The sequence below is a fragment of the Myotis lucifugus genome, unplaced genomic scaffold (assembly GCF_000147115.1).
Source record: "Myotis lucifugus unplaced genomic scaffold, Myoluc2.0 scaffold_21, whole genome shotgun sequence".
Lineage (NCBI taxonomy): Eukaryota > Metazoa > Chordata > Mammalia > Chiroptera > Vespertilionidae > Myotis > Myotis lucifugus.
Window position 1 is genome coordinate 5,953,412 of NW_005871069.1, and position 22,678 is coordinate 5,976,089.

General features: G+C 48.8%; 1 protein-coding gene across 6 annotated transcripts; it reads right to left on the reverse strand.

The window, feature by feature from the left end:
* Positions 1-589: 589 nt before the first annotated feature.
* Positions 590-17,727, reverse strand: THNSL2 (threonine synthase like 2). Of its 6 annotated transcripts, none has more exons than XM_014453153.2 (9): positions 17,658-17,727; positions 13,760-13,994; positions 12,455-12,649; positions 11,906-12,058; positions 9,085-9,315; positions 6,547-6,695; positions 6,320-6,445; positions 2,732-2,883; positions 590-2,320 (listed from the first exon to the last, which is right to left on the reverse strand). In XM_014453153.2, the coding sequence occupies exons 2-9, from the start codon at positions 13,980-13,982 to the stop codon at positions 2,110-2,112; spliced, it is 1,440 nt and encodes a 479-aa protein (XP_014308639.1). In that variant the 5' UTR covers positions 13,983-13,994; positions 17,658-17,727; the 3' UTR covers positions 590-2,109. The 6 variants fall into 6 exon arrangements, with proteins under 6 accessions (XP_014308639.1, XP_014308638.1, XP_023607184.1 ...); XM_014453152.2 differs by lacking the exon at positions 17,658-17,727 and adding an exon at positions 17,461-17,596; XM_023751416.1 differs by lacking the exon at positions 17,658-17,727 and adding an exon at positions 16,907-16,928 and having other exon boundaries at positions 6,350-6,445.
* Positions 17,728-22,678: the final 4,951 nt, after the last annotated feature.

A 22,678-nucleotide genomic window follows, 5' to 3' on the forward strand; every position in this document is an offset into this window, starting at 1 on the left:
TAGGGTCACAGTCATTCCTCCAGGGATGCTCCCCATCCTCCCGTGCATCCAGCATCATTGTATTGGATGCCATGCTGCGGCGCCAAATTTCCCAGCACAAGAGTAGTCTCTGGCCTCTCCCTTCCATTCCTGGGCACCACAGGGATGCAGGGATGTGGGGATGTCATGCAGAGATTAGCCTGGGTGACCGACTCATTTAGACCTCAGGGCAGGGGAAAGGGCCTCTGGAGGCCAGATACCCACTGGGTCCTTTCACAGCGACCCTCAGAGTGGTAGCAACAGTGGCCTCTAATGGCCCCAAATCTCCCTCCACACGGTGCCTGCCTCACCTGCCTCCCAGGGGGCCCCCAGAGTCCAGGGCATGACTGAGGCTTGTGCTGACATTCACGTATTTGTGTTTGCATAAACCCCCCTCAATCAACACAGGATTCGAATCCAGTAACAGAATTAAACCCACAACTATGTGCGGTGTGTTCATGCGTGCACAAAGCCAAAGCTAAGCTCCAGATCACCGCTGGCCATAAACACAGGGTGAGCCACAAGATGAGCCACATGTATAACTTCAAATGACCTTGTAAGTGAAACCCGATGAAACTGATTTAATGTTTTATTTAATCCAAAACATCAAAATATTATCCTCTACATGTAATCAATATAAAATTATTAATGAAAAATTTTCGATATTTTTCATTCGAAGTTTTTGAAGTTCTATATGTATTTTACAATGTGGCATATCTCAGTTCTAATGTAGTGTTCCAACTAATTTCATTGGAAATATCATCTGTACTTTATGTACTTCATAAAATTTACAGCTGAAAAGCAGATTCACATACCAGCATTTCCCAACCACACTGCAAAGTTTTCCAATAACCGATTCAAGTAATAGTTTTGAAATTTAAATGCAAATTAATTAAACATTAAATAAAATTTAAAATTCAATTCCTTAGTTATACTTATTCCCATTTCAAGTACTCAACAGCCACATGTGGCTAGTGGTTACTGAACTGGACAACGCAGGCTAGATGGTAAAACAGCAGAGGAATCAAGCACGCCTTTGTGAGAGGGAGCACTCTGCACATGGAAGAACACTATTTGTCAGCAAAGTCCTCACTTTCAGGTACAGGAGTCATCATTTTCAGCTGGGCTGACGATGGACAGGACACAGGACGGAGCCTCCAGCAGCCTGAGGAGGGTCTGTGGCCTCACCCGAGGACGGGCTCCTGGAGGCCAGTGCAGCGTCAGAGGCATGTGGAGGGGAGAGCAGTCATGTGCTCAGAGGAGGATCTGACTTCTCTGGGGCGCTGTGACCATGGCACCATGGAAATGCAGGCGTTTGGACTCACTTAGTGCTCAGTGAGGGATCCCTGCTTCTTGCTGCTCTGACACCTGCCCTGGGTTAATAAAGCAGGTGAACCGGTACTTGTACCGGTTCTCAGTCTGCACCCTGAGGAGCACTTTCCCACACGGCTTCCACCTGGTGATCCCACATCTCAACCTTGCCCCCCACCTGTGCCACCTGCCCACTGACTGCTCTGCTGCCCCTCTATGCTGGGCCAATGGAAAGCAGCTGAAGGATGTAGCACATACCACGCATCACTACCACCCCTGGCAGCCACTGTCCTCGGCCGCAGGCCAGCACAGTGACCATCACACTGGACATGCACTTGTATTCTCAGGATTCCGACACTTCAGCAGGGTGGGAAGGCCAGCCAATACCTCTGGATAAACAGGTGCAGACAGCGGAGCCCCAGGCCTGTGCTACTGGAGTGTGCAGCCCTGCCTGCACAGACTTAGGTCAGCTCTGTGCCCAGGATCTTCATTTGCAGGCCCTGCGCTGTCCAGCGGTGGGGGTGCACCTCCAGGAGCCATGCACAGCCCTATGCAGCCTCGCTGACTAGGCACCACACCACCATGGCGAGAGCACAGAGCAGCTGTGGGAATGAGCAAAGCCAGCTGGCTCCAGACCCCACTGTACAGCCTCCTGAGAACCTCCCACATCAACTCTTAACAGAGAGAAGGTGCTCAAGGTAGCTCTGAGGGCACCCCGCCCCCCACCCTGGGGTCTGAAGCCTAAAGGAAGCCAGCTGCAGCCGGGCTATTTGGGAGCACTCAGGACGTGGCCCTCCACCGCCGGCCCATGTTCTCAATTGTGTCCCGGAGCATCACCGTCCAGTCGTCACTCCTCCGCATTGGGGTGCAGCGCGTCTCCTTTCCCTCCAGGGCTAGGATCTCCGTGGGAGTTTCTGGGCTCAATCCAGCAGCCACGATAGCTTCTGGAAACTTGGCTGCAGAGGCAGGGGCCAGACAACACCGGGGAGGGCTGTGGGGGTGGGGCAGGTGGAAACAAGTATTTGGGAGACAACAGATGGAGGGACAGGTACAGAAAAGGGAGGGGAAGAAGGAACAGGGATGGTTAGGGGTAGTGTGGGGCACGGAGGAAAAAGAGAGAGGCAGACCTTAAACTTGTCTCTACAATGACTGCTGAGCAAATTGCTTCTTCCTGTGGAAGGCCCAGCTCACCCACCACCTCCCATGTGGGCTGTCCTGGGACACCTATCATGTACCCTCTTCTGAGACCACGGTTCTTGAGTTACAGTTCCACAGAGCACCCATTATGCTCACTCAAGCCATTTGTTCACATTCCTGTGTTCCCTGCTTGGGGAAGAAGAGGGTCCCTGAAAGCCAAAGTCCACCCCCTCTTGCCCAGTGACCCAGGTGCCCATGGCCATACCTGGGGGTCTGCCTGAGCATCTGCTGGTAATGGTAGCTCACGGCCACGGCCGTGTGAGGGCACAGCAAGGACTGGTTCTCTTCCCAGCAGCGGGCCATGGTCTGCGTGATGGCCTCGTCTGACACTGACTCAGATGTCACTGCCGCTGAAAGCTGATGGTCCCAGGGCCAGGGGGGTGGTAATCATGGTTGGGGGAAGCAGGGAGAAAGGTGACAAAAAACACACTAAATAACAAGAGACTCAGTTCAGATGGAATGGCTTAGATTTATCTCAGAGGAAAATCTGTTTTCCCACATTTCCCAGTTGTAAGCTGACTCACTCAACTTGAGGAAAGGATGCATTTGACTTCCAGGTCAATAAACTAGGATTTAGCTCGTGAATCAGCAAATAGAGAGTCTGGTTCAACAACCTCAAGAACACAGAAGGTTAAGGGCGTTCAAACACTCCCAGTGTTGTGTGGTTGGTGCACCCTGGTCCTGTGGGCACGAGACCCCTTCATGTCTGTTTCCACCTGGCTCAGCAGCAGCTCCTCTGGGAAACCTCCCGCCACCCCAGGCAGAGAACACCTCCCTTCTCGGTGTGCCCTGGTGCAGATGGCTTATGTGATCATACTCTGAAAAGCTATTGCATGCCTACCATGTGCCAAACACCCTGCATACCCTCGATGGCAACAGAAATCAGAGGGTGTTATAAACCTCTTCCATTAGGGCTCATGGAAGACAATGAGTGCATTTTATTTGTATTGTTATCTCCAGCACCACGCACAGTCTCTGGCTCAAAATATATATGGAATGAATGAATGAATGCTATTCTAGCGATGAAGTGTCTTCTACATGCATAGACAGGGAGAGAACAAAGAACGGGTGGGTACTGTCTGTGCTCCTGCAGCACCTCATTACACAAGGAGAAGGAAAGTGGAGGTCAAAACAAACCATTAACCTAACAAGCTGATCTGTGCTTGTGTTACGGTCTGAATGTGTGTCACCCCAATTTCATATGCTAAAAATGTGATGGCATTAGGGGGTGGGCTTTTGGGAGGTATTTAGGTCACGAGGGTAGAGTCCCCATGAATGGGATTAGTGCCTTGATAAAAAGAGGGCAGAGATCTGGCTAAGTCTCTTTTCTCCTGTGTGAGAGTACAAGGCACCACATGCAACCTGGCAGAAGGCTCAGCAGAACCCATCTACGCTGACCCAGACTTTCAGCCTCTCCCCATAACTGTCAGAAATGAATTGGCTTTGTTTATAAGCCACACAGTCCATGGCACTTTGATATAGCAGCCCAGATTAAGACAGGTTACATCAAAAGCAGCATAGATTCTGAAGACAGAAATTTCACTCTGCTCTGCATGGGTGGCTAAGCCCAGAGAGCTGTGTCTAGTTCTGGGACCAATCCTTTAAGATGGACAGTGACCACTCAAAACTATGTCACATAAGACACAGTGAAAGGAACCAGGAAGGCTTAGTGGGTGAATAAAGATCTTCCTCAAATATGGGAATCGGACTGCCCGCTGGTGTGCAAGCTAGGAGCAGCTTCCACTCAACATGAAGAACTGTGCAATGCTTGAAATGGTGCGAGGTGGTGAGGCCCTGATCCCTGGGGACAGAGTTCAGATGACCACTTGGTGGGAATGTGGTAGAGAAAACTAAATGCAGCTTCAACATATAAAATCCTATTTTTGTATATTAAACTAGAGGCCCAGTGCATGAAATTCGTACATGGGGGGGTTCCCTCAGCCCAGCCTGTACCCTCTCCAATCAGGAACCCCTGGGGATGTCCAACTGCCACAGGGATTGGGCATAAACCAGCAGTTGGACATCCCTTTTGCAATCTGGGACCACTGGCTCCTAACTGCTCACCAGCCTGCCTGCCTGATAGCCCCTAACCACTCTGCCTGCCTGCCTGATTGCCTCTAACTGCCTCTGCCTGCCTGCCTGATCACCCCTAACTGCTCTCCCCTGCCTGCCTGATAGCCCCCAACTGCCCTCCCCTGCCAGCCTGGTCGCCCCCAACAACCCTCCCCTGCCGGCCTGATCTCGCCCCCAAATGCCCTCCCCTGCTGGCCTGATCGCCCCTAACTGCCTCTGCCTTGGCCCCCACCACCATGGCTTTATCTGGAAGGAAGTTGGATGTGTGGAAGATGGCTGGTCAACCTGGTATAATTAGCATATTACCCTTTTAGTAGTATAGATAGATTATATAGGATAGGATTACTTAAATGGGGAGAGGGGGCCTTTTTCAGCAGGAGGAGATACTCTTGGCAGACAAAAATACATAATCCCTATATCTGGACTGATAGCCAGCCATATGCACTATACTGCCAAACTGGTTATTAAAAAATTGAACTGCTTTCTTACACCTTACACCAAACAGCTGTTGTCCTTAAAAGCCCTCCTCAGCCCCCACTTTAGGTTCTGCCTTCTCAGTTCACCCAGATTAGGTTCTGATTAGTCGGTTTCTATGCCAGTCAGCATCAAAAGCTCCGCCTCCTAGGCAGCCATTGGCTCCTTGCAGTTCACCCAGATTTGGTTCTGATCAGTCAGTTTCTATGCCAGTCAGTGTCAAAAGCTCTGCCTCCTAGGCAGCGATTGGCTCTTTTGGGAAATCCAGAATGGCCCCACTGACAGCTCTCTCTCTCTCTCTCTCTCTCTCTCTCTCTCTCTCTCTCTCTCGGCCTATCCCCAGGCCTGACCTGCAGCCTCCTCAGTGGCTGCTGATCAGGCCCTGCCTTTCTCTCCAGGCCTATCTCCGGGCCTGATCCACAGCCTCTGCAGCAGCTGCGGATCAGGCCCCGCCTCTCTCTCTGGGCCTCTCTCTGGGCCTGATCTGCAGTCGCAGCGCCTGCCTTGTCCCGCCCCCCTCCGCCCCCCCCACCACCACCCTGCCCACTGGCCTGCCGCCATCCTTGCTGTGATAGGAGCCTGGGGGCCATGGGGGAGGGACTGAGAGGTGCTTCATGCACTTCCTGGTGACTGGTCGTCCATCTGGTCATTTAGGTCGTGATGGCCCTCGGCTATTATTAGTATAGATAAGTGACCATCACCAAGGTGGCATTAAAATGAAAGCAATCGCTCCCAACTAGATTCCTATCACTCTGAGGAGATAAAATTGCACCTCCTTTTAAAATAAAGCTAACAGGACAGTGGTCTCTGCTCATACTGGATGGACAAAGTGACTTCCAGTTGTGACTACTGGAAATCAACAATGATAAAAATTAAAATAATAACAGTTAATATATCAAGCCCTATATTGCCTGGCAGTATTCAAAATACTTCAGAAGTATTATTTGTCTTAAATCTTCAAGGCTGTAGCATAGGCATTCTTATTATCCCCAATGTACAGATAAGAAAATCAAAGCACTGAGTTTGAGAAACTGGGCCCTGTCTGACTCCAAGTCAGCACTCTCTACTGCCTCTCCACATTCAATAAACACATCCAGATAAAGTGACTGGAAAGTGCCAGGCTCAGAGCAGATGCTCAAGAAACAGGTGTCTCCATCCCTTAAACAGATTTTCAAACCCCAAGTTTTAGTGGTGTTTTGGGGGCTGCACTCTTTCCTTTCTCGGTGGTGTGTGGGTGGTGACTGACCTTGCTTTGCAGTTCCTCAGGCAGACTCACACTTTGGGTCCTTTCAAACTGCTCCATGAGGCCTCTTGTCATCTGGCTGTCAGAGCCAGATAGCAGCCAGAAAATCCTCTCCATGTTGTAGGGCACCTGCACAGAAAGGAGGAGCCGGGGGCGGGGGTTACTCTGATCTCAGCCCTGTCCATCCCACCCACCCAACACCTGACTGCATGCCTCCCCACAGGTCCCACCTGGATGTCCATAGCTGATGCTAAGGTTGGCTTGACAGTCTCAGACAGAGAGAAGTCTCCTCGCTGGACAGTCCTATGGATGATATCATTGCAGTTCACCGCTGCGACCAGGTGGATGGGCAGGCCCATCTTCTGAGCAATGCACCCAGCTTAAGACAAGAGAGGAGAACAACAATGGCTTCTTAGGCATGACTTCAAGAGCACACTCACACACACACAAAAAATGATAAATTGTACTTTATCAAAATTATGAAACTTCTGGTGTTTTTTGGAGCTTTTATGCTTCAAAGGACACTATTAAGAAAATGAAAAGGCAACCCTGAATGGGAAAACTATTTGCAAATCATACCGCTAATAAGAGATTTATGTCCAGAATATATAAAAAACACTTACAACCCAACAATGAAAACACAAATAACCCAATTTAAAAATGGGCAAAGGACTTGAATAGACATTTCTCCAAAGATATACAAATGGCAAATGAACACATGTAAAGTCACTCAATATCATTGGTCACCAGGAAAGTGCAAAACAACACTACAATGACATACCACTTCATACCCACTAGGATGGCTAGAATAGAACAAAAGAGATAATTCCACATCTTACTCAGGTGTTTGCTAGTCCTTCAACTAGCAAAGGACTGATCGGCCAGAACCCAAGTCTGGAACTCCCCCCATGCCCCCCAGCAGCAATTCCAGGGGGGAATTATAAGGGAATTAACTGCAACCCTTATACTGCTAGTGAGAATGTAAAATGGTGCAGCCACTTTGGAAAACAGTCTGGCAGTTCCTCAAAAAATTAAGCATAGAGTTACCATATGACCCAGAAATTCACTCCTACATATATACACTCAAGATAAATAAAAACAAGTTTATACAAAAACTTTTACACAAATGTTCATAGCAGCATTATTCATAATAGCTAAAAAAATGAAACAATCCAAATGTCTATTAATTGATAAATGGATAAATTGTGGTCTATCCATACAATGTGGTATTATCCTATATAATAAAAGCCTAATATGCAAATTATCCCCTCGATTGGGTGTTTGACTGGGAGTTCCACTGCTTGCTATGACATGCGCTGACCACCAGGGGGTGGCGCAGAACATGGTGGGCGTTGGTTACGCCGCATTGGCAGTGGGTGGCAGTGAAGGCGCTGCTGGCCCTGATGGGCCCTGAGGAGAGCGGGACCGCAGCAGGATGGTGGAGCAGTTGGGTGGGCAGCACTAAGCCAAGGCAGATGCGAACGAGAGCCGATCGCCCCACCGATTGCTCCACAGATGGCGACCAGTGGCCAGCAGGCCCTGATGGCCTGATGCGGGGGCGGGGGGGGGGGAGCAGGAGGGTCTCTGGGCTGGGAATGGGTGGCGGCGACCAACCTCCTGCGACGCCTGGGCGAGGGGCTGTGACCTCTCGCCAGCTACCTGAGGGTGGGGGTGATGGGGATGGAGGTGCAGTGAGAATGTGGGGTGTCTGCCAAGCTTGCTCTCACTCTGCCTGCTACCCTCCCCCAGGATGCTAGGGCTTGTGCACTGGGGAAGCCCCCACGCTCAGGTTCCAGGCACCTGCGAGGAGCCCACCCTGCACCTGGGCAGCCTCTTCTGGGTAAGCCAGGCTGCAGCCGCAGGGACTGGTTAGGCTCCCTGTGGGTTTGCACAGGAGCTGGTCTTTGAGGCCAGCTGGGAGAAAGCACACTGCCTGCATGGCTTCTATGTGGCGCCACGGGGTGGCCCAGAGGCCCACTGGCTCTGCCATGGACCCATGTAGAAGCAAGGGCGAGCCAACTAACTTCTCTGTGCCTGGTGTCAACCCAAAACGGAAGTAACAGTATCATCCTTCTCATGGGCACACGTGAATATCAAATGAGTTAATAAGCAAAAGGCACTTAAAGCAATGCCTGCTACAGCCGGTGCTTGATGTTAATTATTATTGAAAATGATTTTAATATCATGCAGCTGTACAAAGGTCATGTGCACACAAACCAATCTCACCATCCTCACAGCCATCCTGAGACATGAGTGACCCGTTGTCCCTTTCACACCTGAGAGACCAGGTCTGAAGGGCCACCCATGGCTGTTCAACTAGCAAAGGACTGATCGGCCAGAACCCAAGTCTGGAACTCCCCCCCTGCCCCCCAGCAGCAATTCCAGGGGGGCAGCCCAATGCCAGTGGAGCTGCTTGCCCTACAGCAGGCAGCACCAAGGCCAGGAGGAAAGCCCGCATTTCTGGAAGAGGGCACCATGAGCAAGTATGGTGGCTGAACCTTGACCTCATCTGCCCACACTCTGCCAAGTTTGGGCATCAGGTCAGGTGGCCAGAGGATGTCAGGATCAACCTATCACTCTTCCTTTGCAGCAAGTGCCGATGTCCCCCAGGGTGTTGGGGGAGGTGTTTTGGAAGCTCCTTCTGCAGTTTCCCATCCCCTTCAGAGCCAGGACTCAATCTTTCTCAGGGCTGCAGGCAAAGGGCATTTGAAAGGGGTGGGGCCACAGATGATTTCTGCAAAGCCCATTTGCGCCCAGGGTCTCCTTACCTGCAAGGTTACCAGCAGCTCCTGTCGGCACAACCACTTCCACATCAGGGAGCGGGTGCAAATCTAAGGATGGCACACACTGGAAGTAAGCAAAGAAGTGGTGAGCCATTTGCACGAGGACCCGGGACCAGTTGATTGAATTCAGACTCATCAGATTGTGCTTCTTGACAAAAGCCACATCAGCAAACACGGCCTTGATGGGTTCATCAAGCTCATCGCTGTTTCCCTCCACTGTTGGGAGAGGAGAGAGTAGCTGTCAAAAGCACAGAGCACCCCAGGCAGTCAGCACTGCCACAGGCCCTCCCAGGCTGAGCCTGCCAGCTGGGACTTTGGCTCGGCCTTCATTTCTCTACTCTAATGTGCCTTGGCCTGGCTTTCTACACTCAAAATTAAGCTCCTCAAGGCTAGAAACCATGTCTTGTGTTCATGTGGTCATATTTCTGATGTTTCTACCATTATATAAACTGAGATATAAAATACCAACCTCAGGGATATTGGAAAAAGAATTCCCATTGGTATTCTGTGCCCACCTCCCCTAGGGGAAGAAGGATGGCTTATCAAGTAGTGAGATAGTGACAGGCTGATCCTCTATCAGGAGTTCAAAGGGGAAGAGTCACTGGCCCATGTGCCTGCCCTTCCTCCCTCATCTAGATCACAGGTGGGTGTTCTCCTTTCTGCTCCTACTTAGTAGGTAAGCCAGCATGGGCAGGACTCCTCCCTGTGATGGGTATGTACAGAGGTTAATTTATGGATGAATTATTGGGTGAATTTATGAATGAATTGGCTACTAGTTCAAGTTACTTTCTCCAACCCAATCAGGCCAATATTGATCTCATATCTGAAAGCTGGGTCTATTTCTCCATTGGATCCTAACTTGAAGGACATTGGGAGAAGTGCCATGGCTCACACTGAGGTTATTATCCATCCCACCTTCATCATTGTGCCACAGCAGTGAGGTCTGGGGATGACTTAACCAGGTGCAAGATTTCAGGAAAAGATCCACTGCTTTTAAGAGCAAGTCACAGGAAGAGAGAGACTAGCTTACCTCAAGTAGTCATCAAAGGCCACAAGAATGGGCCTTAAGATTGGGGAAAGCAGAACAGAGAATGCAAAGAACCTGGGTCCCGGAGGGTACTGCTGAGTCAATGAATCAACCAATCAGGAGACCACCCCCACTCTGGACTTCCAGTTACATCAGCTGGGAAACCTTGCTCAAGCTGGTCTGAGTTAGATTCCCTGTTTCTTCCAGGCAAAACCATCCCAAATAATATATAACTAGCTCAGGCTGATTGCTCTGTGCTTAAGAAGGACCACATACATAATGTATATGGAAACCAATGACTTACAAAAGTGTCCAACACATAACAATCCAGGTGACCCACCCCTATTATGAGAAAATGAGTATTTACTGCTCCCGAACTACACACATTTTCCTGGAAACCAAATCAGCAGGTTCTAGAAAGGCAAGGAAGAACTTGAACAGTGGTGTCTAGAAATGAAAACTAATTTAAAGTCTGATGCCTTATATTATGAAAGCTCAGAAGACGTACATAACAGAAATGCCCCTTTGGCTCCAGCAGTAACACTTTCTGCCTCTCTTCTGCAATGGGCACCTTCTCTAACTCACACCAGGAATGAAGCTTCCATGCACATCCTCAGGGCAAAGCCTTCCAGCCTCTGTACAAAGTGAGGGGGAGCAGGTGGCAGGACAGAGGTACTAAAAGCTCTTTTCCTCTTTGCTTTGATTCTAGGAAAAGATGGTCCTAGTTCTACAACTAGCAATTTTGGTACTTGGGGTACAACAGGGACCCTCAAGAACCTGAATCTTGTGCACTAAAATCTTGCAATGACTGCAGGAAAATGCAGCTAAATATGGGCAATCACCAAGACTAATGTGTAAGATTTTGCCAATATCTGCACTGGCTGACCCATGAACTTCTTGCTTGACTGTGGATGCACTTGTTAAAGAGAGCGCACAGGGGATTTTTCCTTGCTCTTGAACAAATAGACAGGATAGTCACGCTACTCCCATGAGTAAGGTTTGTTTTCACTGTGCTTTTGCTTTTTAAAAACTTGGTGTTATATAAAAACATCCTTTGTGGGATTATGCCAGGAGGCCAGGCCAGCTGGAGAAGGAATGTCACATTTGCTGCTCTGCCAGGTAAGTGACCAAACCAAGCCAGGATGCCTAGACAGCTGGCCCAAGGCCGCAACACACAAAACCTCACCAAGACCCCTGCCATAGGCTACCTGGAATCTTGTGGGGTATGAGAGATGAAAATAAAAGCTCACCCCCTCTTACTCCACAAAGATGAAACCTATTGAGACTAGAAGGCCTGATAGTAGAGGCCTGATATTAGATTTATGCCTTTTTCAAAATGCTACAGTTTGTGATGTGGCTGTGATGTGTGCAGCTGAGTGGCTGCCTACTTTAAATCCTCAGACCTGCTAACCAAGTGCATGGCTTAGTTATTTCCACACTATAAGGAGGGCATAAGCTATCAACCAGTAATGACACTTTTAAAATAATTATTTAACACGTTTTTGTCCTCTAAACTTCAGTGTCCTGGGGAAAAGAAAACCCTCAGCCACCTGCTTAGGGTGTGGCTCTGGTTGCTGCACATACACATGGTCACCTCCAACAGTTTATGAGACTGCAGCCAAGAACCTGCGCAGAGCTAAGCCAAATCATATTACCAACCTCAAAAGATGACTGATCAAGGAAGGGAGGGAGGGAGGAAGAGGAAGGATGGTCAGCTAGTCAACAACCAGCCCATCTTCCCAAACAGGCCACTGCCCTGGAGCCCGCCCCAGCACTCCCCTCCAAACACACGGACGTTCTCCTCCAGCACCGTGGTCATCTGCAGCTCCTGGATCTTCGTGCAGTGCCCCTGGGGCAGGAGAACAATAATGCCCACGTTCTTTGCCCCTCGAACACTCTCAATGGCAGCACTCCCTGTGTCTCCAGAAGTTCCTGGATGGGAAGGGAAAGAATTTCCCCTTTAGAACAAGGGAGACAAAAGAGGGGGAAATGCCCCTAAAGCACTGTTGCCAAATGAGGCAATATCTACCATCAATACTCGAAGGGTAGCAAACCATGAACCACCAAGAGACCCACGGAGAGAATTCAAGGCATCTGTGCACTTAAACCACATAATCTTATGCAGTCTATATCTTTAAAAATGCCCTTCTGAGAAGGTTCCACAGCCTCCACCAGACCGTGAAAGGGGACTGTGGCATGAGGGAAGGTTGAGACCCTGCTCTAGAAGACCCACGACACACGCCCTGAGAGGCATCAGAGGAGGACACACGGTGGGTGGACACCAGCAAGCTGGGGCACTCGGGCTGCAGGGCTCACGCGGACGCGCACCTACAACCACAGTGACGTGCTTCCCCCTCTTCTGCAGGAAGTACTGCAAGAACTGGGCCGTGCAGCTCAGGGACAGGTCCTTAAACGCATATGTGGCTCCGTGCCACAGCTCCAGCACATTCAGCCCGTCCCGCAGCCTGGAAAGACGGACCACTTCTCTGTGGCGGAATCTGCGGAAGGCTCGGTGGATCAGATCTGCAGGTACAGCAGGCAGAGGGCATTGTTAAGTCTTCCCTCCAGTTCTCTCTCAGTCTCTTTACACTTTTGAATTTGAAGTTTTTTTCTCTGCTACAGGATAAAAAGAGCAGAAATTTTTATCCTAAATGATACCACACATGAATATAATTGTGTAATTCTAGAGAAAGTCTGTAAAGACAGGCACCACACTGCTGACGAGTCCCCATGGGATCCCCCCAGAGAGCAGAGATGGTAGTGCAAGACTTTCATTTTCTACTTTATAAACATCTTCATCATTTGGATTTCTTGTGAATGTATTCCAATAGAACATTCAATTAAAGTTATGTGACAAACAAATCAATGTCTCGTCTCTTCCCATTTTTCTTCCTAAAGACAGCACACTGTTTGCTGCATTATTAAATCACACTGGGAAGCCGGAACCTTGGGAGGCTGTTCATACAAGCCCACCTGAGGCAAGGCCGTCTGAACACGTCTGAGTTTCATTGGCAAACCGATCACCTGGGATCTTAAAATGCAGACTCTGGGTCAGCAGGTCTGAGGGAATCTGAGAATTCTAATAAGCGCCCAGGCAATGTTATTGGCACTGGTTGTCGAACCACCTTCTGAGTGGCCCTCTTCTCCTAAACTCTCAACATGAAGTATGGATATCGTATACCTCGTCCATGGAACAGCAGCACTGGCATTATCTGGACACTGGATAGGAAGGCTCACCCAGACCTCCTGAACCAGAATGTGCATTTCAATGAGCCCCTGAGGGGAATCCACAGCACTTTACAGTTTGAGACCAGCTGGTCCAAGACACACTGAGTCAGCAAGCTGTGTGCCTTATGTGCAGGAAAGGAAAATCTCAACATTCAAACTGTGAGTCTTGAAAAAGTGAAAAAGTGTTTTAAAAATAAACTAAAGGAAAAAAATTTCTCTGCAGATCATTTTGGCGGGTGGGAGGAGCTGGATATTTCCAATTCTGGAATTCCAAAGTCTGAAAGAAACACGACATTTTGGGAAATGTGACTAAAGATCTCCTAGGGATGAAGTGATAGATTTTCAACTCTGTGGGAGGCTGGGCTGGCAGAGGTAGGAGAGTGGAAGTGGGATGAGGGTGCTCACCATTTAAGTCATCTCTTGGGATGAGCTCTGGGCCAATGAAAAGGGCACACAGCTCCACGACCAGGCTTGGGTAGGAGAGCGCACTCCACTGACGTAGGGTCTCCCTGCTCAGCTGTGGGAGCTCCTCAGGCATGAAGAGGCCCCCATCGGGTGCATAGCCAGAGAAGAGGGCACCCTCAAAGTCGACGCGGGGGGCCATCCCCCTGGTGCTGACGTACCACATGACCCTGGAGGCCTGCAGAGGGGATAGTCCAGAAACACCGGTCTCGTTCCCAGCATTCCTGAGCTGTGATGCACATACACATGGCTACATGGCACTGGCAGGCTGAACTGCATGGAGGTGGTGCTCTTGGGGGTATGATTTCAAACCTGCACTTCCTAGCCTGACTGTGAATGTTGCCTTATGCATCTGTCACCTCCAACAGTTTATGAGACTGAGCCAAGAACCTGCCCAGAGCTAAGCCAAATCATATTACCAACCTCAAAAGATGACTGATCAAGGAAGGGAGGGAGGAAGAAGAAGGATGGGCAAAGCTAAAGTGGACACTGCCTCCTCAGCTAGCTCCCGGATCACTACTCATAGGGGTAAGTGTTCCAGGCCAGAATACTGGAGCCCTGCCCCAAGTCTCATGCCAGCTTCATCTGGGACTAAGCAAATCATGAACCCTCCCATCAAAATGAGGCAATTCCATGACTTACTAAGGGGGTACCAGAGCATAATGGGAAAGATAGCGTGGTCCTCACTGGTGAGGAAGAAGGCCGTGGGTGGGGAAAGATAATAGCAATAAGAGTGACTGCCATTTGACATCCCTTATGATAGGAGAGGACCACCACACTTGGTCACCACCCTTTCGAGAGATGTTTGTGCCCACTTCTGCTCAAAAATAACCACATTCAATGGTCATTTAGTCATGTTGCCTATAACCTAGTGGTTCTCAACTCTGGTAGTTTGTTAGAATCAACTTGGGAGTCAAAAAATATACGTCTATGTGAGGCCCTACCTGGATTAATTCAACTAGAATCTTCAAATGAGAGGCTCCTTGTGTGAGGCTCAAATGCAGCCAGAGTTAAGAGTAGGGTGACTAACTCACCTCAGTCTTCCTGGGACTTTCCTGATTTTAAAACTGAAAGTCCTACATCCCAGGTAACCCCTCAGTACCAGGCAAACGAGGACAGCTGGTCACCATCGTTGAAACCAGTGCCCCACCTCTCAGCCTAATCCGAGAAGAGTAGTGCTGTCAGGCTGCCCTTAATACTCCGGCCACGGCCAACCGCCCCGGGGTGAACTCAGAGGTCTCGGACGGGTGGGTGGGTGTCCAAAAGCACCTCAGGCCTCATTTTGGTCACACTCCCACATCAATTTGATTCCCAGGTGCCAGGGCCAGAGGGGAACCCCTGCCCTCAGGGGGCAAAGCCACCTAAAGCTTCCCATCTAGAAGAAAGGGTACAAGCTAGCATTGGCCGGGAGGAACTCTGGTTTTCTAGATTGTGGATACAATACCTCTGAGCTCTGGGTGCATCCTATAAGGGCTGCTGTGTGCCACCCCCTTGACATGGCACCCAGCTCCAGGGAATCCAACTGATGTGGCAGTCTGACCAAAGTGAGGCTGGAGGTACCCTTAGACACCTTCCCACCCACCCCCGTCAGAGACCTCTAGTCCACACAGGGCCAGCTAGCCATGCCAAAGTATTAAGGGCAGCCCATCAGTACTTCCAACTACTCTTCTCGGATTAGGCTGAGAGGTGGAGCACTGGTTTCAAATATAGATGCATCCAACTTACAGACAGAGACAAGTTCAATCATCCAAATCATGAATCTTTTGAAAGTGAAAGTGGATACTACTAATAGTTATGCCAGGGCAATGGGTATAAGCACAACTGTCTCAGGCAAACTGGAGCATATGGTACAGGGAGGCATGTCAAGGATATGAAATCGGGGTAACTCCAAAAAGCAACTGCAGCAGGGAAGCAAAGCAGGCCCCATGTTTTACAAACAGAACCAGGGAAGGGACCTGGGACTAGCAGTGCCTTCAATAGGGGGAGGAGTTTCTGTAACAGTGGCAATGGTTAGAGTTACTGCAAACTGCCCAAGACCCTGGGGTGACGAGGGAGATCCTGCCTGGCCACTTCTCAGGACCAGTCTGAAGGGCGCTGCCAAAGAAGCTGCCACAGGCAGAGGTCTGCTGGGGGGGTGGGGGGGACAAGCAGAGCTATAAGGACAGGCTACATCATGCCTGGCCACTGGGCTCTGCATTTCCTTTTCTTTTTTAAAAATATATTTTTATTGATTTCAGAGAGGAAGGGAGATGGAGAGAGAGATAGAAACATCAATGATGAGAATCACTGATCAGCTGCCCCTTGCATGCCCCACACAGGGGATCAACCCTGCAAACAGGTACATGCAGTGACTGTTCCCAGACCAGGAATTGAACTGTGACTTCCTGGTTCATAGGTCGACACTCAACCACTGAGCCACACAGGCTGGGCTGGGCTCTGCATTTTCTGAAGGATGTGGACAAATGCCCAGGAACAAAGGAGAGGGCCTGACAGCAGGCTCAGCACATGTCAGGGTTGGGAGCTGGCCTGATCAGCCTGGGGCAGACTATTCTGTCCCATGACCCCAAGGGCAGCACTCTCAGACCACATAGAGAAAATACATCATTAGGTCCAACGTCAGATAAACCAAACAGAGAAGCCCAGAAGTCGAAGGAGCTGCCACAGGGAGTGATGAAGTTGAGGAAGAAAATCAAACAATTCTGTCCCACCGGTGTGTGGGCGCTCCAAGCACAGAGATGGGGACTGGACTAAGGGGCCTCTGAAACACAAGATTTTATAATTGACTAGAGGCCCGATGCACAAAATTCGTGCACGGGGGCAGGGGGAGGGGAGGGTCCCCTCAGCCCAGCCTGTACCCTCTCCAATCCAGGACCCCTCGGGGAATGTCCGATCCTCAGGATCGGACCTAAACCGGCAATCGGACATCCCTCTCACAATCCTGGACCGCTGGCTCCTAACCACTCACCTGCCTGCCTGCCTGATCGCCCCTAACTGCCCCCCTGACAGCCTGATCACCCCTAACTGCCTCTGACTGCCAGCCTGATTGCCCCCAACAGCCCCCTCCACCCCCACCCCCCCTGGTCGACCCACCCAGCCTGTTTGGTGGTCCATTCGGTTGCGATGGTTGCTTAGGCTTTTATATAGATAGATCCTTGTGACTCTGATCTTATTCCAGAGTGGAAATGGGACAGATGAATACAAGGGAAACAGGTTGCCCTGGCTGGGGGCCATTTGGGGAAGGGCTCCTCTGAGAGGTGGAGAGGTTTTTCAGAGAAGGGGTGGGGCAGGGCAGAGACATGGACCCCAGCAGGAGAACCCCTGGCCACTGTGGGCAGATGGCAGGCTGTGTCCCTGGGGTGGAGGCCCCTGCAGGTCACAGGCCTCCAGTTAGCCAGGCCCTGGGCCAAGAAGGCTCTGAAAGATCTGCAGACAGGGCTCCACTGCCAGCTCGGAGCCACCGCGGAAACCCTGCAGAGGGAGCGCAGCGGGGGAAACCCGCAACCTCCGGGCTTCCAACAAGTTGCAGCGCAAGAACCAGAGGTTAGTTACAGAAAGAGGCGGGCGCGACGCCGTCCCGCTTAAGCTGGGGTTGAAAGAAACCTCAAGAAGTTCATTCAAGAGCCCAGAAATGCCGACAAACCCACATTCGGGGGGAAGGTGCTCCCTCCTTAGGGAGGGGACGCGAGGAGGGGACGGGCGGAGGGGAACGAGGCCGCGGGGTGCCGGCTCCTGGCGGGGTGTTGCGGGCACCGCCACGAGCGACCGGGAACCCCAGCGCCCGGATCGGATGGGTGGCCTGGGCCCGGCGGCGGCGGGCTGTCCGGCGGTCGCGAGTGGTTACCCGTCCAGGCGCTGGAGGCTGCGGGGTCCGTGCTCCGGCTCCGACGGACACTGCCCGGCCGCGGCCTCGGCTTCCGGTGAAGGACGAGAAGGGGCGGAGGAGGGAGGCGGGGCGGAGGGCGGAGTGGGGGCGGAGGGAGGAGGGGAGACGGAGAGGGAGGGAGGGGGAGGAGGAGGGGGAGGAAAGAGAGAGAGGGGGAGGGAGGAGAGAGGGGGAGGGAGGTGGGAGGGACCGGAGGGAATGGTAATGCGTACAACCATTCCTCACATGGCAAGTCTATAAGGCACTTTGCGAAGTGCTTCGTTCAGTTTCTTAATCTTCATCGCAGCCTCAGAAATACCACATAACCTCATTTTTCAGATTAGAAAACGGAGGGCAAGGTGGAAAGGAGAAAGGCCCTGTCTTTGGCTTCATCCTCTCACCTGTGAAATCAGACGGCTGACAAATTCCTTGTTTCTCAAAGTGGGGCTAGTAAATCAGGAATCCGGAATCCAAGGGGACAGGGTTTTAGCTCGAAAATTTTGTAGGAAAACACTTTTTATTAAGCATAGAACTATTCTAAGGTAAAATGCTTCCGCAATTAATTTTTTTAAAAAGGCAAAACGCCTAAAAAATATTCCCCAGACATGCCCAAGTGCCCCTGGATCCTGGGGTACTCCTGGGTCCCCCCACTTAGGTAGCAAAGTCGGAGGAGCTGGATAGGACAGATGTCCTTTATGGTTCGTCCCGCATCTGGGCTGGGCCTGGTCACTGCAGCAGGCCCAGCTGGCATTATGGGGAAGGTAGGCATGGACGTTGCCCTTTGCTTATTTTCCTTTCTTTCTACTTCTGACTTTCTCCTGAACCCAGCGTTTCTGCTCACTCAGGTGACCTGCTCTCCAAACCTTGGCCCACACATGGTGGCCATTTGACATATCCATACAAGTCCATGTACAAGGCATTGAGTGACAGCAGTTTGGGTAGGTCTCCCGATTCCAGAAAGAGAGAGTCTGATTGGTCACTGCTCAGCTAATGGATTGTGGGCATGGAAGACACAGAAGCCAGGCAGGTGGTTCATTCCCAGAGAGGGTTATAGGCCAGCCAGGGACTCCCAAATGGTTTCCATCCCTGCATCAGGTGTACTTAATCACTCAAAGGCCAGGGAAACTGAGGCCCCTCGACCAAAAAAAAAAAAAAAATAGCCATATGGGGCAGCAGTGTTTTTACAGTGCTCATAACCAACCAGGATGGTTGTGAAACCAGTGCCTTCAACAGAGCTCTCCCACCAGCCCCCTGACAGTCCCAGAGACCTGCAGAACTTCTTCATGATTCCCAGAGCAGGAAGCTCACCTGCGAATTGTACTCTGACTCCGAGAAAGGACAGTAGCAAAAGGCTCAGTGTACAGAGGTTTAATTCGCTAGGAATCCTTGCCTAGGACACTTGGAACACTGCAGCTACAGAAAATAAAAACTGCATGGCCCATGAGTCCCAAGCAGCAGTGGGAATGTGGAGTTCTCTTACATTCCTACATGGATCAACATTTAGTTTTTATACGATTAAAAACTGCTATTATCTATTTATTTTGCCCTTTGCCCTTTTGGATTAGAGTGCTTAACTGTCTGTGACTTAGAAGCCAGCAATTTTTGAATCAGAGCCCAGGGTCCTTGCAATGCTGTTTCTTCCAAGTGTCCCTGCAAAGCTTTCTGATGGGAGGGGAGGCTTCTGCTAGAGTGTGTGCACAGAAGATTTACAGAGTCTCTGAGCACTGGGATGTAGGACTTAGGGACCAGAGCCCTCTCAAGATTTGAGAGCACACAGGGCCTGGACTGCTGGAGAAGAAAGTGACCTGCCGGAGTCCTCTAGCCATTTGCACAGGCCCCAGGCCAGGACTCAGGCTTTTGCTAGAGTCCAAGCTAGCAAGGACAGCAAGGCAGAAGGAATAGAAGATGACAGTCGAGTCAGAACATTCCTGGTCTCTCTGAACAATTTGACCTCCTTAATTGATTACCCACCATTTCCCTTACTGTGCCTGGTGGTTGTTTGAAGAGATGGGTAATATTTAAGCTTAAGTACTCTGAATTACCCTCAGATCACTGAGTTCCTAACTCTGTAACTAAGGGCTCCTAATAAATAGTCTCCAATTATTGAGCAAAAACTGACTGACATATGTCACTGCTTTTTTTTTTTTAGGTTTTATTCTTCTTTTTTTACAGAAACAGCCAAGTTGATCCTAAAGTTTATATAGAAATGCAAAGGATCCAGAATAGCCAAAGCAATCTTGAAAAAGAAGAATAAAGTTGGAAGACTTACACTCCTGGGTTTAAGACCTAGTACAAAGCTACTGTAATCAAGACAGTGTGGTACTTGTGTAAGAACAGACATACAGACTAATGGAATAGAATGGAGAATTCAGAAATAAACATATGGTCAACTGATTTTTAACAAGTGTGCCCAGACCATTCCATGGGAAAAGAATAGGCTTTTAATAAATGATGGTGGGACAACTGGACATACACATGCATGACTGAATTTGGATCCTTACCCCACACCATAGGCAAAAGTTAGCTCAAGATGGACCAAAGACCTAAATGTAAGAACTAAAACACTTGAAGAAGCCCTAACCAGTTTGGCTCAGTGGATAGAGTATCGGCCTGTGGACTGAAGGGTCCCAGGTTCGATTCTAGTCAAGGGCATGTACCTTGGTTGCAGGCACGTCCCCAGTGGAGGGTGTACAGGAGGCAGCTTGTCAAAGTTCCTCTCATTGATGTTTCTGGCTCTCTATCCCTCTCCCTTTATCTCTGTAAAAAATCAATGGAACATATATATTTTTTAAAAATAATAATAAAATAATAAAACACTTGAAGAAAATATAGGTATAAATCTTCATGACCTTGGTATCATATCACATGCAACAAAAGAAAAAAATAGATTATTTGTATTTCAAAAAAATTAGAAACTTTTGACTGGATGAAAGAAGGTGAAAGGATTAACCAAAGAACATATGTGCATAACCCATGGACACAGACGACAATGTGGTGATGGCTGAGGGACGTGGGGGGTGGGGGTGAGGGGATGGGGACATCTATAATAGTCAACAATAAATAAAGTTAAAATATTAACAACTTTTGTGCACCAAAGTACACTATTAAGAAAGCAAAAAAAATAAATTATTTAAAAATTGGAGAAAATATTTGCAAATCATATATCTGATAAGAGTCAAGTATCCAGAATATATAAAAAACTCTTACAACTCAATAATATAAAGACAACCTAATTTAATTTTTTTGTTAATCCTCACCCAAAGGTATTTTTTCTGTGTTTTTTTTTTGTTGTTGTTGTTTGTTTGTTTTTTAAAAGAGAAAGTGGAAGGGAGGGAGGATGAAAGAGAAAAGAGAGAAAGATCAATGTGAGAGAGATACATCGATTGGCTGCCTCTCCTATGTGTCCCTACAGGGATCAGGGGTTGAACCTGCAACCCAGGTACATGCCTTTGACTGGAATTGAACCCACGACCTTTTGGTAAGGAGGCCAATGATCTAACCATTGGGAAACACAGGCCAGGGTGACAACCTTATTTAAAAATGGACAAAGGATTAAACAGACATCTCCAAACAAGATATGCAAGTGGCCAATAAGCACTTAAAAAAAGGCTCAACATCATTAGTCATTAGGGAAATGCAAATTGAAACTGTAAGATACCTCTTCACACCCACTAGGATGGCTAGAATAAAAAAGACACATACAAGTGTTGGTGAGGATGTGCAGTAATGAAACCCTCACATATATACTGGGACTCATTGAGGTTGGGAATATAAACTAGTCAGCCACTTTGGAAGACACTTTACCAGTTCCTCAGATGTTAAACAGTTTTACTGATAACACAGCAATTCTGTTCCTAGGTGTGTACCCAAAAGAACTGAAAATATATCTTCATATAAAACCTGTACACAAATGTTCATAGCAGCATATTCATAATAGCAAAAAAGTGGAAACAACCCAAATGTCCATCAACTAATGAATGGATACACAAAATCCAGTAGATGCATACAATGGAATATCATTCAGCCATAAAAGGAACACTGGAGAATGGGTGAACACGCTATGACATGGATAAACATACTATGACATGGATGAACTTTGAAAACATTATGCTGAGTGAAAGAAGACAAACACAAAAGCCCACATATCATTTTATCCTACTTATATGAAATATACAGAATAGGCAAATCCGTAGAGACGGAAAGTAGATTAGTGTTTGCAAGGAGCCAGGTGAGAGGGAAATGAGGAGAGACTGCTAAGGAGGATGGGGTTTCTTTTGTGGACGATTAAAATATTCTGGGATTGGTGCTGGTGGTTGCACAGATTTGTAATATACTAAAAATACTGAATTGTACACTTTAAAGGTGATTTTTATGCTCATTGAGTTAAGTTGTAATAAAAAATTGCAAAAAAAAAAAATAGAACAAATGATTGGCCAGGAGCCAGGGCACATTATGCAATCAGCTTCCCAGAGAGGAAAGCTCTGAAGGCCTGAAGGGCAGACTGAGTCCTGGGAAGGAGCAGGTGCTACCACTGGAGGCACAAAACAATCAGACAATGGTTTTGATTCAGACACAATCTAATTCATCAGTAAATAACTTTAGAAATAATGTATAAAATTTCAGGAAAGAACAACCAAGCATCTTCCATTGCTGGAAGCTTCTTTATATGTATTAATTATGCACTCTTTATTTGTAATAGCGGTGAATGGTACATAATTAATACAAATCAATGATGCCTTTTAACATTCTGATCTCTGGTTTGCTCAATAAGTTTAGAGAAAGCTGCAGAATACATTTGAGAAGGGTACAAATGGTTCTGTAGATATTGGGACTTCAGTCCCATCCGAGCAGAGCATGGGTTTATGGGAGAGGCTTGTGGTAAGGACTGGATGCTGATTCCTCAGTCGCGTTTTCCTTCTCCTGGTCCACGCTGAGCATTGCTCTGTACGCATGGAAGCTTCTGTGCCAAGTTGAAAGTACTTTTGTTTATGCAAATAGGA

What these genes read in the sequence shown, in the direction of transcription:
- THNSL2 (XM_023751415.1), bottom strand. Translation starts at nt 16,927, where the DNA reads ATGGACCACCAAACAGGCTGG. An exon ending in TGGACCACCAAACAGGCTGG is followed by an intron (nt 13,995 to 16,906) that starts GTGGGTCGACCA and finishes TCCCCTCTGCAG; the next exon opens with GCCTCCAGGGTCATGTGGTA. An exon ending in ATGCTCAGGCAGACCCCCAG is followed by an intron (nt 2,321 to 2,731) that starts GTATGGCCATGG and finishes CCACCCCCACAG; the next exon opens with CCCTCCCCGGTGTTGTCTGG.